The 16,459-nt window shown below is 36.2% G+C and overlaps 3 protein-coding genes across 3 annotated transcripts; 1 reads left to right on the top strand and 2 right to left on the bottom strand.

Annotated features, from left to right (window-relative positions):
* Positions 1–813: 813 nt before the first annotated feature.
* On the bottom strand, positions 814–2,955 carry LOC133715803 (syntaxin-71-like). Its single transcript, XM_062142460.1, has 8 exons — positions 2,538–2,955; positions 2,228–2,353; positions 1,797–1,965; positions 1,604–1,689; positions 1,303–1,371; positions 1,166–1,210; positions 1,006–1,068; positions 814–894 (listed from the first exon to the last, which is right to left on the bottom strand). The coding sequence occupies exons 1-8, from the start codon at positions 2,694–2,696 to the stop codon at positions 814–816; spliced, it is 798 nt and encodes a 265-aa protein (XP_061998444.1). The 5' UTR covers positions 2,697–2,955.
* Positions 2,956–4,583: 1,628 nt separating this feature from the next.
* LOC133714173 (uncharacterized) lies at positions 4,584–12,336 on the top strand. Its single transcript, XM_062140246.1, has 14 exons — positions 4,584–4,856; positions 5,869–5,927; positions 6,264–6,378; positions 6,738–6,847; positions 6,994–7,062; positions 7,557–8,171; positions 8,485–9,020; positions 9,257–9,321; positions 9,860–9,939; positions 10,345–10,449; positions 10,530–10,669; positions 10,765–10,893; positions 11,526–11,678; positions 11,771–12,336. The coding sequence occupies exons 1-14, from the start codon at positions 4,670–4,672 to the stop codon at positions 11,937–11,939; spliced, it is 2,532 nt and encodes an 843-aa protein (XP_061996230.1). The 5' UTR covers positions 4,584–4,669; the 3' UTR covers positions 11,940–12,336.
* A 144-nt stretch (positions 12,337–12,480) lies between these two features.
* LOC133714174 (calmodulin-binding receptor-like cytoplasmic kinase 2) lies at positions 12,481–14,914 on the bottom strand. Its single transcript, XM_062140248.1, has 6 exons — positions 14,547–14,914; positions 14,203–14,453; positions 13,935–14,103; positions 13,758–13,847; positions 13,339–13,640; positions 12,481–13,175 (listed from the first exon to the last, which is right to left on the bottom strand). Exons 1-6 carry the CDS (start codon positions 14,800–14,802, stop codon positions 12,918–12,920), a joined length of 1,326 nt encoding a protein of 441 aa, XP_061996232.1. The 5' UTR covers positions 14,803–14,914; the 3' UTR covers positions 12,481–12,917.
* Positions 14,915–16,459: the final 1,545 nt, after the last annotated feature.

The following is a 16,459-nucleotide window of genomic DNA, read 5'->3' as shown; positions in this document are numbered from 1 at the left end:
TTGAGTAAATAGTATACAAGATGACATGTATAGAAGCCAAATTAAGAAAACTGGATGGCTTAGTTTCCCTCAATATCTCACATAGTAGCCGAAATATACAATTTTTCATGGGATACAGTCAAGTAATTGAAAGCTGCCATAAATCTATAACCTTCTTAGCTTGCCAAAGGAGAGAAATAACTATTGACTTGCATGACTTCAATGGTCTTATAGCTCTTTGAATTAAAACACAGTTGAAGCAAAAATAGCGTGACTTGACAAACATGTTCCGTAAATCAAGTAAATAAAGGTTCAATGTCACTTATATTATGTGATTACACCCATAAAAGAGCTCTAGAAGACAGATTACAAATCTTGTGTGCCCCTGGGTTGCACACCATGGTAATGTTATCATTGTACCAATTCAGAAGCTCGATAATGGTTTGGGCCGTTTAGCTGTGCAATTTCTTAAACCAAATGTATATGTATTGTATACCATCATCCATCAGCACTGAAATAGAGTAAACAGGTAGACCATAGTAGAGAACTAGGGGAAATAGTTGATGGATCACCAAAGTCACTTCAACACACTACAATTGAGAACAAGAAATTAGTTTCTTTAAAAACGGAAGAAGGATTAAAGGCTTGATATTAACAAATAAATGATAGTTATGGCATTTTTGTTCAATTATAATATGTTCTAGAGGGTCATCATCTCATGAAGATTTTTATTTAGTTTGAAATTTCTAGGTGTAGACTACAGGGAGAAGGCAGTACGACCACTAGAGTTCACATTAGCAGTAGACTAAGCTTAGTGCAGCAAACACATCAAACTTACTTGTACAGATAAGCCGCGATTCCTAAAATTAGACACAGGAGTATAATGTCAATGCAGAAGTTCCGGCTGGACCTAAGCTGAAACAGGGTCATAACAAAGGTGTGAGTGAGGGGAAACAGAGAAAGAGGGATAAGGAATTGTATTGCACATATCTTGATTTAGGGAAATGCACATAATGCATAGTTTACCTGGATTATGGTATCCTTGAGTTTCACATTGGTGTTCTTAAGGTCAGCATTTGCCCTCTCAACCTGGAATGATGTCGAAATGGAACTTAATCAACTCAGTAAAACCAAAGAAAATACATAAGCCAATAGAAGAAAAATTAGAAGGCACACGGATCATTACCTTATCATCTATTTCATCCATCAAAGGCACTTGTCTATCTATTTCCTGTACAGAAATAAAATTTGATTAATAATTTATAACAGAAAGGACACCAAAAAAAAGTGAACTGGATGAAATAGTTAAAACTTAGAACAAACCTCATTCATGTCACCGGCCATATGTTTTAATGTGTCCAACCCTTCTGCTATAACATCTAAACCTTGATCCTGTATGAAATCACAATTTAACTCCCATGTAAGGCTTTCAGCATAAGCTATGTGAGAGAAACTGATCAACAATTTCAAACTTCAAGTGCCAATCAGAGTTTTCCAACCAAGTATATGTAGCAATGAAATGAAACTTTACAGCAGGAGCTTACACTCCAGCCCCTTAAGTTTAAGCATCTAAGTCGAGCATATCCACTGGAATGAGTTTGCTCAACTATTTACTGATACTTGCCTGTTTCATTCTTCGCATTTCATACTCATTTCTAAAGCGATCCGACTCCTCAGTTTGTCGGAAGTACTCACTATCAAATCTCCCATCTGAGGTGATTTCAGTAAAGATATTTTAAAGTGAGTTAAAAAGACTTATTTAATTAGGTCTCTCATCCATAGAAACCTTGATACAACAAGCTTGAAGAATTGAACACCTGAAGTTGAATCAATTTTAATCCCTCCATACGACGAGGTTGAATCTGTCCAACCACCGGCTTGTTTAGCTCCACTTGTTGATCCATCAGGTATTGCTTCTATCCTCTCTTGCAGTACAGAAACCAAATCACTCCGAGCTTCAAGATCTTCTCTCGAAAGCCCCTTCACATATGCATGATTAAGGACTGTAATTCTTAATAATTATTCCCGTAAAATGGGACAAAGCAGTATCAATCTATCTATCAACAAGCAGAACAGTGCGTATACAACTATACATCATACATGAAATGCACATCAAGTCTTTTTCTGGATTAATGTGTTAATTAAGGTTCTAAGCCAGAAAAATGGTTCTTTGGATTGAAAAACTCGAAATAATATCAAGTCAAACAAAGACACAACCTTGAATTAACAAAATTAGAAACAACAAAACCTTTTTAGGAGCAAGTCTTCTCAATTTGGGTAGCTCTTCAAGCAATCGAGCCTTGGTTCGTCGAATTTCCGCATTCATAGCAACCGCAGAAGCCCTGCTCCTCTCAGTTGCCGCAGTCTCCGATTTCTACAGCATCATAAAAAACCGTGACAAAGTAAAAAAAAAAAAAAGATTCAAACTTTGATGTTCATGTTCCAGAAAATTTTACCCCAAGTCAAAAACCTCATTTTATTATTACCAACTTTGATGTTTAAGAACAAAAAATTCAAAACCGTTAACTAGGAAACCATAGAGCTAGAGATGGAGAGACCTGAAGAGCAGCTTCAAGGTCGGCCTCAACGACGCCGTAGAGACGAGCAAATGCGTCGCCACCAGAGACATTGTTGAGGTCCTTTTGCTTATCGATGTCGTACTTTTCGTATTTCTTACATATCGTATCAACCCTCGTGATCAAATCGATCACACTCATCTCAAAAACTCTGTTTGTTTTGGGGACTGACTTGGATGTCTCTTTGTTCCTATGAAGGTGTAACCGATGCTGCACTGACCGTTTTGGCTTCAGAAACTCAGAAGTCAGAAAGAGAAAGAAGAAGGAAAACGGACAAGAGGACAGAGAGAGAATCTGATTCTAGTTCCGAATGGTACGGCGGAGATTCTAACATAGTTTGTTCTGTCCGACCTCTGACAGTCTGACAAGTGTACTTCACTTTGTGTGATGCCACTGTACTCTTTGTCCACAATGATTGCACTCCTAGCATCAAGGCATCAATAATACGTTTCGGTAGAATTTGTATAAGGGGAAACTTGTTGGTTTATAATTTCTTCTTTAGTTTGGAATTGGGGTCAAGAAGAAGAATCCTAGTGTTACAAGGCTATACTGATTTCAGGTATGTAAACATGTAAGTTTAGACGTAAAGATAAAAAGAATATTGAGGTGCTAAAGCTAGGCCACGATCCATCTATGGATGGAACTTTTATAAAGGCTAAAGCTATACCTTGGTGAAAAGCCAACAATTTGAATTTTTTTTTTTTTTAAGAAAGGAAAGAAAATACTGAACCTATACGTTCAATTTAGGGGGAATGTTAGCAGAAGTCTATCTCTATATTCTCCCTCACATCTCTATTCTTTTTTTGAAATGCCTCACATCTCTATTCTTGAAAAAACAAATTATAGTAATTTCACACAAAAAAAAAAAACAAAAACAAAAACAAATTATAGTTATCTCTACAAAAATAGGTGTTCACGAGGCTTTCATTCCTAAACACATTGCCTCTCTTGGTTATCAAATTGCGGTTTAGTCATTGTTGACAATGAGGTGAGATCCACACTCATTTCAATACCTATATATGTTAGTAAACGCATGAAAATTCATAGAATTATTCTCTTCATTTCTATTTTGATTCCAAATAAATAAAAGCGTCATAAGAATGTTATAGACTTTTCTAAATTATATTTAAGGAAAAAATATAGTTTTAGTCACTCAACTTTCGCTTGATTGACATCTTGGTCACTCATGTTTATAAAATCTCACTTTAGTCACTCAAATTTAACTCTGACTATCACTTTAGTCCACCGGTGAATTTTTCCAATAAAAAAAGTGACATGACGCCTCTCATACCATTTTTCAAGGGTTATTTTAAGATGTTGAAGAGATGTGAGACCTTTGGTTTGAATATAGGTTGAAATTTTCTGAAATTATAGGATGAAAATAACCCTTAAAAAATGCAATGTTAGGCGTCATGTGACTTTTTTTATCGAAAAAATTCACTGGCGGACTAAAGTGATAGTCGGAGTAAAAGTTGGGTGACTAAAGTGAGATTATAAACATGAGTAACCAAAGTGTCAATCAAGCGAAAGTTGAGTGACTAAAACGATATTTTTTCCTATATTTAATGAAGTAGGTGAACTGCTACTATGCGCGACGATGATCGCCGATGAGAAGGTGTCGGCCGCTTACCATAATAAATAGTTTCAGTGTAACCACGTACGTACTACAAACACACCGCCCAAATCATCTTTCCCTTTCTCGTGTTGTTTGGCTAATGACGTTTTAGAATTGTGGTCATCCTTTTCTAGATGCAATCCATGTGGCACTCTTCTTCCTTTTATCAAACGACTCAAGATCAATCCTCCTCAACATTCCATTATTAAAGAAAGACAGCCCTTTTGGTAACTAAAGAAAAGATATCATACTACACAAACTCTCAAAAAGAAGGATAAATTCGAACGTTAGCAACAAAAAAAGCTGTAAAGGACCAAAAAAAGGAAGAAAAAAAAAATTCTATTTTTTACCTCGACTAGTAGCCTGAGATGACTTAGACAAGTCAAGTCCCCCTTCTCAATCTAAACAATAAACGCATCATTTAAATTCTTAATAAAACGATAAACCCCCTCTGCTACTCCTTATTCGTTTTTCCCAAGTCCCAAGAATCAGAAGCTCCATGGTTTCAAATTCGATTCTTTGCTCCTCTTCCTCTATGATTCTCCGTCTTTTCCTTCTTTTTATATCCTTATTCGGACACTGTTATTCCTACGACGAGCTGGGTCCTTCCACAAACAGCTTCACAGTCTCCAGCTTCAGCTACCCACCTACACTGCTCAAGAACTCTAATTTTCGCTATATCAGAGGTGCATGACTTACTTTTCAATCACCCTTTTTATGAATTTGATTCATTGCTTCTGTAATTCAATGGTTTTGGCGTGATGGGTCTTGCCGAAAATATTGACTTTACAGAGTGGCATTGATATTTTTTTTTTAATTTTTTGGTTGTTAAAACGCTCTGTTTCTAGATGTTAGGCTGTTTGGTTTCAAATTCTTAACGTTGGAGATTGAGTACTGTGTTAATGGTGTTGGTCAAATTTAGTGATGTTTCATGAGACTCAGGGGATTGGATTGAAGGATCACTGGTCATTCAGCTTTGCTTTAATTTGAGTGAATTCAGTTGCATATATGTGTCTTCCTTTGTGTTTGTGAATTCAGTTTCAGATTCATGCGAACTATTTCTGGACAAAAAGAATCTGTCTTTGAATTTCTTTTTTCGTTGTCAGAACTATTAACATAGTATTCAATGATAGAGTTTACAATGTGTAGCCCGTAAGTGGCTTCAGAATCATCTAGAATTACTTCATATGTGATCATGTTATAGACTGAAGTCTGAAACATATCTCATTCTGTTTCTTGACTTGGGATTGGCTGAGCCACAAGGAACATGATTTCAGCGTTTCCCTTTTCATATGTTAGAAGTGACTTCATCGCTCAAATATTCGGCTTCTTATATGCTTATGTAATTGCTGTTAATCTCGCCAATCAATTAGAACCAGAGGTTCACACAGCATTATGAGAAGATAGATTTATTTGACATTTCTTTCATCTCAACAGTTTATGCTATTACTCATGCAATTTTGTCTCATTACAGAAATGTGATGTTTTCCCTTACATGGTGGTTTATTTAGCTACTGAAAGTAGCAAAGTTATGCATTCACTACCATACGATCAATTTTCCAGTGTGTTCAATTATCAATTATAAGCCGTCAATAAAGATATGAAACTGTTCAATTGTGCTGAATCAAATGGAAATTTTAGTTTACATTCAGAATCATATATCTGTCATATCTTACTGGTTTTGGTTTTTTCTTCTAGTTGAACTGCCACCATGGTTCTCTTCAATGTCTATAGCAATGAACTCGAACGTAGACCTAGTAAGTATATTTATCAGGGTTTATATCTCCCATCCTTCCTTTTTTTGATTCAAGGTGTATTTCTTTTGCACTTCATGTCTTATTATATAGGGCTGGAATCCTAAAGGTGCACTTGACTTATAGCTGATTTCTGAATGAAAGTTTGATTTTTGGATTGAACTGTTATTACTTTTTCTTTTTTTCTTTTTTTTTTACCTCAAACTGCTTTTCTTATGATATTCTTTTTGTCTTTTTCCTTTTCAATGATCCTTGCTTATAATCCAGAAAATGACCATAAAAAATACTATTGTAGCACATTATGTTTGCATCCTTGCTCATAGTTCATACTGTTCTCAGGGTCATGTAAACATAGAAAAGGTTCCTAAAATTACAATGCCGTTGATTTGCTTCAGAGAGGGTAGTCCTCCACTGCCCGATGTCAATACCTCTCTAACAGATTCCGGCCATCAAGGTACATATTTGTGCCTTTCTGCTCTATCTCATGTTTTTTATGCTGTGATATTGCAGTTCTCATCAACATGCATATAAAAAATATTCCACAACTAGATAGGAATTGCCAAAGGTTATGCTTGGCAACTTCTCCGTGATGACATTATTTCTCTACTATTACTTAATGTGCCTTGTCAGAAGGTCTCTGGATACTATACTGTCTGTACACAACATTGTTTCTATTAGTTTTGTAGTTTAAGTTTTCTATTTGCAGAGCTTTTCTGTGTTGAATGAAATTTCCCATTCTTCTTTTGTCTCCAGTTACAATTCCAATTGAATTGTAGTTGGAAAGAGTATTGAATAGATTTTCTGCTGTGGCAGTTTTAGTTCCCTTTTACGATGGTTCACTTAAGGCAACACAAGCTCTTCAGAGTGCAGAGCAATGCTATCTTATGCAAAAGAATTTCACAGTGAAGTTGACAAATGAGCAGGTACCATGTAATCTCTTATGATATTATTCATTTATTTTTTTGTTGTAGATGCTAACTATGCTAACAGTACAATTCACTAGTTCTTTCATGTTTCCCTTTTTCTTCTGGAAAAGTTATTTTCCGAATCTTATGAAACTGTTGTTTAGATTTCTCCAGGAGTTTGGTATTTGGGTCTTTTCAATGGTATTGGACCTACAAGGACGCAATCAAAAATGGTACAAGTTAACATCCTTAAAAATATTTTTTGCACTTTTACTGTAAATTTCATTCTTCTTTTGGTTGTATACTGTGCCTCTTTGGTTTAGTGTTAATCCTGGATCCACGACCAATTATTTCGACATTTAGTTTATTTGGTTATAATTTTGCATTTTCACAAAAGAAAATATAATAAGCACTACCATGTTTATTTCTTTTCTATTATGTATTTATTAAATGCAAATGATGATGAGCAGGTACTTGGGAGAAATGCTTGCTAAATTATGATAGTAACTAGAATTTTGAAAATCATGAAACAGTTGAAGCTGATTATCTGATGCTTATTTTGTTGATTTATTATTATTATTATTATTATTTTTTTTATTATTTTTTTTTTTTGCAGTTGTAGTTATGCTGTTTTCCCCCTTTTTACTCTCATGGTTCTATTATGCATCAGTGTATGATTATTTCTTTCATATAAACACTGACTAAGGTTCCTACATTTACTATCCAGATTAACCGTGGATCTCAATATACCTTCAGTGCCAATATCACAGTTGAAGGATGTACAACTGAAACCATGTGGGGCCAGTATTGCAACCAGACAATTTATCCTCTTTCTTGTTCTCTATCTGGTAGCTACAATCCTGCAGAAAATTCTTCAGAGGCTAATTTGTACAACAGTACAATGGGTTATGGTATTTCTTGCAAAAATGATTTTGAAACTTCTTGTCAAGGAGATGGGGAACCAAAGTTTTACTCTTTGGATGTGGTGGGAATATCACAGGAGTTAAACATTGTGGCAACGGATGTTTGGTTAAATGAAACATTATCAAATAACACTAAGAATGGTAGTGATATTAATTTAATGTGTTTTGCACGTCACGGCGCAATACCTTCAGAATCTCTGCATGATTATTCCAGTAATATAAACAATAATCCTTTGGTCATTAACTTTCCAAAGGTTGGCCGCTGGTATATTGCTGTTTTACCTGTCAACCTCTCAAAAGTGCTTGGAGGGAGTTTAGATACTTCCATAAAAGTTTGCTACTCCATGGAATCAAAACTGCTTGAATGTCCACTGGGGAAGGCTGGAGCAAATTGTACATGGGAAACATACACCCTTCAGGTGGGCTTGCTGATAATGAATATACCTTATTCTCTAATTTGTTTTGTTTGACATTTATAAGGACTGTGAATCTGTAGCATAAGGTAAAAAGATAAGTATGTAAAGCACCAGTTAATTTGTACTAGTGGTTATATGATGGCCATGCACATAGCAGTATAGTGATATTAGATGAAGTTAACCATGTCATATTGTCTTAATCACTTTAGTTTAACGGCTCTAAAGTTTTTTTTGCAGTATTTTATCTTTATGTTGATGCTTCAAGAAACTTATTCGCAGGATAATTTATTGACAAGCTGAGAATCATTGTCTGCAGACGGTTCTGAGGAAAGGTTCAGGCTTCTTTGAGTCCTACTATTTGCCTGACAGTGGAAAAGTATCTTCTGACTCAGCCAATTTTCCTCTTGATTCACTTGTAACCAACACATCGATTGGCGAAAAACCAGATAATTCCTGGACATATTTTGTTCTCGACATTCCTCGTGGTGCAGCTGGAGGAAATATGCACATTCGATTAACATCAGATACGAAGATTAATTACGAAGTATATACTAGATTTGGTGGATTACCATCTCTTACCAGCTGGGACTACTATTATGCTAACAGGACAAGCAATAGTGTTGGCTCCATGTTTTTCAACTTATATAACTCTAGTGAAGACAAGGTTGATTTTTACGTGTTGTACGTCAGAGAAGGAACTTGGGGTTTTGGACTAAAGCATCTAGACGCCACCAGTATTGCTTCCAAAGTTCAAACTACCATGTCTCTTTCCCTTGAAAGATGCCCTAGAAGATGCTCCTCACATGGAAAATGCGAAAATGTCTTAGATGCTAGTGGATTAACATCGTACAGGTTTGTGCTCAACCCTCCTCTTACGAATTTTCCTCATCTACTAGTTTTGATTTATTTTTATTTTTTTTGTTTTTTTTTTTAGCAAACTTGAAATAGTAAAGACAGCAAGAGAAGTTTTAAATTTTTTAAGCAGCTGAAAAGAAAGAAAAGGAATTAGAAGCATAGCTGACACCTTAATATATATTCTTTTCAGTCATTATGATTATTTTAATTTGTTAATACTAAATTTTTCTCAGCTACTGCTCATGTGACCGGGACCATGGAGGCTTTGATTGTAGTATTGAAATTGTATCTCATCATGGTATGTGTTCTTTTTCAGTTAAATGAAATGTTGTCTTTGCTGTTGGTCTTTCTTAATCTTATTATGATCTGTTCTCAATGAGTCTGATCTTTTTGTCATAGGACTGGTATATGAACTTTCAACCAGAAAGAAATGCTAGAGCCTTTAAAAGTTTTGCAAAGCTTGTGTCTTTTAGCTTGGCAAAGCAATTTAGATGATTCCTTCAACAAGAGGTTGCCAAAAATTTGTACCACTCAAGTTTAACTGAAAAAATGTTATGGAGAATAACTTATACTATGTCCAAATATTTTATGTTGTCTGTTCGGTTAACATAGTCCCTGAAGCAGATGTAGTTAATTTGTTTGATGTTGTAGGATCTAGATGGCCATCTTTGTGTTATAAAAAGAGCTGTATGTTTGCCACAGTGACTGCTGTAAATCCCTCTTATAGATGACAAATTTTTACAAAATTGTTATTCATACTGGAAACTAGTTCCAGGGTTCAGTGTTATGCTAGACAATGGCTCTTCATCTAATTCTCATTGTGAAATTTGACATAGGGCACATATGGCAATCAATTTTTCTTATCGTGTCAAATGCTGCAGCAGCACTTCCTGCCTTCTATTCCCTTCGACAGAAGGTAATATTCATACTTATAACTTGGCTTTGCCTTGATTCACATATCTCAAGACTTCTAGAAAGAAAGAAATTAATATATTATGGAAAAAATGAAAAATAATCCCTTCACAACAATACTGCTGTCTTCCATAAGATAGAACTGATGTCATGATACTGGCTGAACTCAATTCCAAATTTTTTATGCTCTTCATTATATCTCCTGAAGTATTTTTCATATTGTGTTTTAGCTTTGATGATTCTAGGGTAGGTTTCTTGTATTTGCATATCCATCTCTTTGGGCATTTGTTGATATGGATTATTGAACCTTAACTACGTTGTTTTTTCAACGGGAAACCTTTTCTTTTGAAAGGAACATCATGTTTATGTACATTGTCATAAAAACAAAATAATGATTTTTTATGTATAGGCATGGTCAGAATGGGTGATATATACATCTAGTGGAATTGCAAGTGGAATTTATCATGCCTGTGATGTGGGAACATGGTGTCCTCTGGATTTTAATACTTTACAGGTACACACATGCACATCTATCAAATACAGTATAATTAGTAGTTTAGAGTTTTTACCATTAGTTATCTGAAAATGTTTCAGTTCATGGACTTCTGGCTGTCTTTCATGGCCGTAGTGAGCACATTTGTGTACCTAGCTACAATGGATGAAGCTCATAAGAGAGCAGTCCTCACAGCTGTAGCAATTTTTACTGCCCTTATGGCAGTTACTAAGGCCACAAGGTACGTTGAATTGATAGGACATAGATTAAGTGTATTTAAAATCTGAGCAAAAAAATGTTAGTATCGAGTCAAGCATCTGACTAGACTCTTTGCAGGACGTCCAATATTGCGATTGTAATGTCAATTGGCATTTCGGCTCTTCTTCTTGGATGGCTGATAGAATTAACAACCAAGTATAGGTCATTTTCCTTTCCGGTTGGATTCTCCTTAAATATAATTGAGAGGTGTGTTTCTTAACTATATCAATCATTACTACTGCTTAGAAACCTCATCAGTATTAACTCCGTATGCAATCGATACATATAAAAAATAAATAAATAACTCCTTTTTGAGTAGTTTGATGAATGCATGAATTTTGTTTACATTGATTTGATGTGTATATTGATTATTTGATACATCTTTTTATCTACCACTGGCATTTCAGTTTTGAACATATCATAGATTAGCTTATTTTCCATTTAAATCTGATAGACCTTAATAAAACTTGTTAGGCCCATACAATTATGTTCACCCGGTCAGTTGCTGACCAAATAAATTGTGCTCAACTACCCTTAAATGTAAATTCAATGGTGGAGAGAATTATTATTAAGTTGTTTTGTTTTCCACCATTGGATTTACATCCAATGGTAATTGAGCACAATTTATTTGGTCAGCAACTGACAGGGTGAACACCACTGTAGGCCCATATATCAAGATCACTGTTTATTATATTTGGAGCAACCCGTGGAAGGGTAAAATGTTATCTTGATATACGTTGAGTATAATAATAACTTCTGTGCTGACTTCTGTGGATGAACTATGTCTGTGCTTGTCCATTGCATTTCCTTTTCTTCAAAATAACCAAGAGATTATGCAGGTTCCAAGGTGTTAGAGGATGGCTCAAAGATCTTATTAAGACAGTTTTCAAAAGATTTCGCTGGGGCTTTGTACTCGCAGGTTCTACTGCATTAGCCATGGCAGCAATCAGCTGGACACTGGAGAGCACTGAAACCTACTGGATTTGGCACAGGTACAACAATATCATGAAAATTTTCCATTGCCTTCTTGCTCTGGCTCTCTCTGTTTCATGATTGATTGATCGCTGCCTTAAATAATTTGCAGCCTTTGGCATGTCACCATATACACGTCTTCCTTCTTCTTCCTTTGCTCAAAAGCAAGTACTGAGAGTACCGAAAATACTGTAGATACTGGTATTGTAGATACTGAGAGTCAGAGACCCCCTAATGGAGCCTATGAGTTGACTAGGCAGGATTCATTTCCAAGAAGTTGACAAAGAGTGGAAGCGGGTAAGAATTTTGCCGAGTTAAGGGTTGTAGAAAAAATAAATTATTTTTGTGAAGGCCAAAGAGAATAAGAGTTCTGTGATTGCATCTTAGAAGCAGTTTCATGAACTGAATAAGTTAATTTATATGTCATCGGATTAGCTAGAGCCTACAGGACTATTTTCTTTTCCTTTATAAAGGGTAGATTGTTTGGGGATATAGTTGTTGGTTGGTGTATATATGTCAAATGTATAGACAGTATTCTTTAGGGCCTTTGGCGAAGATTGTAAGTTTATGACATTAAAGACAAAGATCATTGCAATTTGGTCATCCAGTGTAAATGGTATATTGCCAATTAACAACCACCGAGTTGATAATGAAGCACTGCAGTTTTGCCTTTGTTTCTTTCTTAGTTGTAGTTTAATTATTCAAACTTCAAACTCTTTTGATCGCCACCATGTGGTGACTTGCCCAGTCAAGGTTGGGGAAAATCAGGATAACAAAACAAAATTCCCAGAAAAAATGGAAAAGATTACACATGGGCAGATATAATGTAAAAGACATACATAAAGTACAAAATATTCTTTGCACACTAATGGTTTTTGAGGGTTATACCATATGGTATTTCAACGGCTCAAATACAATTTGCTTTTGTTCACTACATAACCCCCAAGAATAGTATACAAAAATTCCAGAAACACTCAAAACATGCATAGTTCAATATCAATCTAGGTATGCTATACACCACTCAAACCTAAAGAATAAATTGACTTGGGTCTATAGCAAGCTGATTGTATCCTTCAAAGCAATGGCTTCAGATCCAATTGTCAAGAAATTATTTTGCTTTCCACTGAGGCTTACTAACATATTTACTGTTTGGTTCTTTTTTTTGAAAACAAAACTTTGCTTGGTGTTCAATCTCTTCTCACACACAGATATCCATCCATTCATTGGGAGGCCTTCACTTGAAGGCTCTAATGATTTTGTTACTCTGTTAAAATGCTCCTTTGCGAACGGGTGGAAGATGAACGAAAGTCTGGAACTGATATCTCTTTATAGTCCTTTCGGATGCTCCAGAGGATCTCCGCGCACCTCTTCATGCTAGGCCGGTGCTGTCTACGTTGAGCCAAGCATTGCAAGGATAGTTCAAGAATCTTTTCAATGGCTAAATTATTGGCTGCACTCTTTTCCAGCCTGGGATCCAAAATTAAAAGAGCATCTCCATCACTAAACTTCTTCATAGCCTGCATAATCAACCCAAGCCACATTTTACTTTCCCATGTAGCTCAACTATATTCATTTCAAGGATTAAGGTATTAGTCTGTAAGCAATACTATACGCTGAAAATTTTGAAATAGAAAATACAAGTAGAGTGACTAGAGATCAGAAGAGATGAGAAATTCACACCCATTTTGCAGTTATCCGTTCCTTGAGTTCCCGTTTTGGTTCAATCGGACGCCTGCCTGTAACTAGTTCAACTAGTAACACACCAAATGAGTAAACATCACTCTTGTCTGTAAGTTGATAGGTTCTGAGGTACTCAGGGTCCAAGTAGCCAGCGGTGCCTTTAACTTGAGTAGACACATGAGTGGCACCTGAATCACTATCAGCAGCAAGCCTAGCAAAACCAAAGTCAGCTACCTTTGCCCTGAAGTTCTCTGTTAGGAGAATGTTGGAAGATTTTATGTCTCTATGGATTATCGGATGATCTGTCAAGTAAATCGAATCATAGTCCAGTTAGATCCTTCACACAGATTCCATAACTCTTAGAGAGATGAAGAACTTATAGCTTCTAATTCTATGCTTCTTCTACCAGACAAATATACCTGTGTACATATGAAGATAGGTGACAGCATGAGCCACATCGATTGCAATGTCAAGCCGCGCCGCAAGGTCAAGAATGTTGCCGTGCAGACCTGCATTATGCATTTCTATGACATTCAGACACTTAAAAGCAAAATTCGGGAACCAAAAGCGCGAAAAAACCCAGTAATACAACTTACAATCCAAATGTTCTCTGAGGGTTCCATTAGGAACATACTCCACAACCACAACTTTCTCATCTTCATACTCCACATACCCATAAAACTTGACCAGGCTCAAATGCTCCACCTGCGACAGCATTTGAATCTCACTCTGGAATTCCACACCCAAATGCTTGTCATACACACTCTGCATATTCAACATCACAATGCACTTGATCAAACCCCAAATCGGAAACATTCACCCACTCAGAAATCCAAAAACTTCTAAACGAAAATTCTACCATACCTTTTTGGCACGCTTAATAGCAACTAAGGTCCCGTCTTCAAGCCTCCCTTTGTAAACCGTCCCAAAGCCGCCTTGTCCGATCTTGGAAGAGGGAGAGAAGTTGTTTGTAGCCCTGTAGATTTCATCCATGGTGAACTTGACACACCCAGCCTGTCTCTCACGTCTCGAGTTATTCGAACTGGCGTAAGCTCCCCGACTCGAACCAGAACTGCGTCTCCTCTCACTCCCAGCTCCAGATGCGTCCGAAAACACTAACAAAATAAGCAAATATAACAAACTAATCATTCATCTCAGATCTCCAAGATTTACGTGCGTAGTCTAACGAGGAATGGATATATTATTACCAGAGCGAGGTTTGAACTCCTCGGAGTCGCCGAAGCTAGCGGAGCTCTTGGTCTCGGGAGGAGTGAAGCAGCCGACGAAGACTCCGACGACGGAGCGAGCTGCGACTGCGACTGCGCTCTGGCCGGAGGTGGACTTGCGTGCAGTGGATGCGTCGGAGTAGGATGAGGGGGTAGGCGAGTAGGGAAAGCGGTCAGGCGTGCTCCGAGCATCGGAGCTGGAGTTGCGGTGGCGTCCGTACGACGGAGTTCGTCTCATTTGATTTGGGAGACAGAGAGAGAAGAGAGAGAGAGAGAGACAGCGAAGAGACGTAGAAATGGCGGGTAGTCGTCAAAGTTGTGGGAGAGAGAGAGAGAGAGAGAAGAAGAAGACTTTGATTTTTCAAAAGGTCCCCAGCCAATGAAGCCAACTAGGACCAAAGTCATTAATATATTTTGTCTTTTTTTTTTTTTTTTGATAAAACAATGATTGGATCTTAGGATTTTCTTGCATTTTTGGATGAACTTTTTGATGTTTTTTTAATAGGATGGGTTCTCCACTTGTATATATTTCATAAAAAAAAAATTCTATCATTTTATCACTAATCTGATAAATGTGGACGGTTTCAAGTTTGAATAATTGAATCTCCTCTTTTACTATTTTAAAAATAAAATAAAAAAATTCCTTGTTTGAGACATTATCAGACCCTTTATATGGTTTTCGTATAATGCGGAAAATGAAGATAGATTATAAGGAGCAAATGCTTGCTTCTCTATTGGTTTGAAATCCTTGATTATGACGCATAAAAGAAAGAGAATTTATCAACGATTAAACCAGCTTTTTCAAATGTCAAATCTAGCGTGTATATGATGCCTTGAATTAGTCTTAGACAATTGAGTTTTGCATAACTTAATGAATTTAACCTCAAAATTGTCAAAATTGTCTAGTAACCATGAAATTTCAAACGGGACCCAGTGTTTTGAAATTGTCTATGTGAGATTGAATACTACCTGGATTTAACGAATTCCTTATAAAAACATTTGGACCGACTTTTTCTCATCCTTGCAATAATTCTACCAAACATGGAGAGTAAAAGGTAATTGTTTACGTACACATCCTACCAGACAATATGAATGCAAATTATTATTGATATGAGTCATGTCACATCCATAAGAAAATATCAAAATAAAATAAACAAACTTGTCCCAGCATTTATAACAAATAGGAGTGAGTGAGATTTTGATAGATGTGGAACAAATTGATACCATATAAATTCATCTGTGATGCAGATAGAAAACCAGCAAGTTACTCCAGAGTTTCTGAAATTTAAAAAAAAATAGACCCAACACTTTGATTACAAGTTAATCAACTATATCTTAGGGAGGAAATTGTCAGAATCCTAATCAGTGATTGTTGACTGCAAGTGGCTCTAGAAATTGACAGGATTCTACAGTTTGTTGCATATTGCCAGAAATTGAAGGAAACCTTCCAAAATTCCAATCTAATTAATATCTCTTTTCTGAGAAAGACAGCTTATATAATGATGTGTGATTTGCTTGGTGATTATAATTTACCATCAGCTTCTACAAAACAGCAAAGAAAAAGATATGCATTGGTTAAACTTTTAAGAATAAGGTAAATCAGAGATTGTATTGGTCCACCCATCCCAATTATAGGCCATATCAGATGATGAAAAGCATTGATAACAAGCTGTCATTATTCACTTTAATTACCTCTTTGGATTTACATGTTTGGCGATGGAATAGGCTGGAGTTGCAAGATGGCAACTGTTAGCTCAGAATATTGGCCTCAACGTACCTTGGTCTCTTGCTTTCTAACATCCAGCTGAAACAAGATGGCAACTGTTAGCTCAGAATATTGAAAAAATATCAATATCGAATCATAATAGACTCGTCATGTTCATATGAAATATATG

The sequence above is a fragment of the Rosa rugosa genome, chromosome 6 (assembly GCF_958449725.1).
Source record: "Rosa rugosa chromosome 6, drRosRugo1.1, whole genome shotgun sequence".
NCBI lineage: Eukaryota > Viridiplantae > Streptophyta > Magnoliopsida > Rosales > Rosaceae > Rosa > Rosa rugosa.
Note: the sequence above shows the minus strand (reverse complement) of the source record. Positions and strands in the feature narration are given on the sequence as shown.

Excerpts from the sequence above, each read along its gene's own strand:
- LOC133714173 (XM_062140246.1), top strand. The coding sequence starts at position 4,670 with ATGGTTTCAAATTCGATTCTTTGCTCCTCTTCCTCTATGATTCTCCGT. Across the intron at positions 4,857-5,868 it reads TAATTTTCGCTATATCAGAG|TTGAACTGCCACCATGGTTC; the intron begins GTGCATGACTTA and ends TTTTTCTTCTAG. Across the intron at positions 10,450-10,529 it reads TGGATTTTAATACTTTACAG|TTCATGGACTTCTGGCTGTC; the intron begins GTACACACATGC and ends AAAATGTTTCAG.
- LOC133715803 (XM_062142460.1), bottom strand. The coding sequence starts at position 2,696 with ATGAGTGTGATCGATTTGATCACGAGGGTTGATACGATATGTAAGAAA. Across the intron at positions 1,966-2,227 it reads GAAGACTTGCTCCTAAAAAG|GTGAAGGGGCTTTCGAGAGA; the intron begins GTTTTGTTGTTT and ends AATCATGCATAT. Across the intron at positions 1,690-1,796 it reads TAAAATTGATTCAACTTCAG|ATGGGAGATTTGATAGTGAG; the intron begins GTGTTCAATTCT and ends AAATCACCTCAG.
- LOC133714174 (XM_062140248.1), bottom strand. The coding sequence starts at position 14,802 with ATGAGACGAACTCCGTCGTACGGACGCCACCGCAACTCCAGCTCCGAT. Across the intron at positions 14,104-14,202 it reads CTATTAAGCGTGCCAAAAAG|AGTGTGTATGACAAGCATTT; the intron begins GTATGGTAGAAT and ends TTGAATATGCAG. Across the intron at positions 13,848-13,934 it reads CCTCAGAGAACATTTGGATT|GTCTGCACGGCAACATTCTT; the intron begins GTAAGTTGTATT and ends TGCATAATGCAG.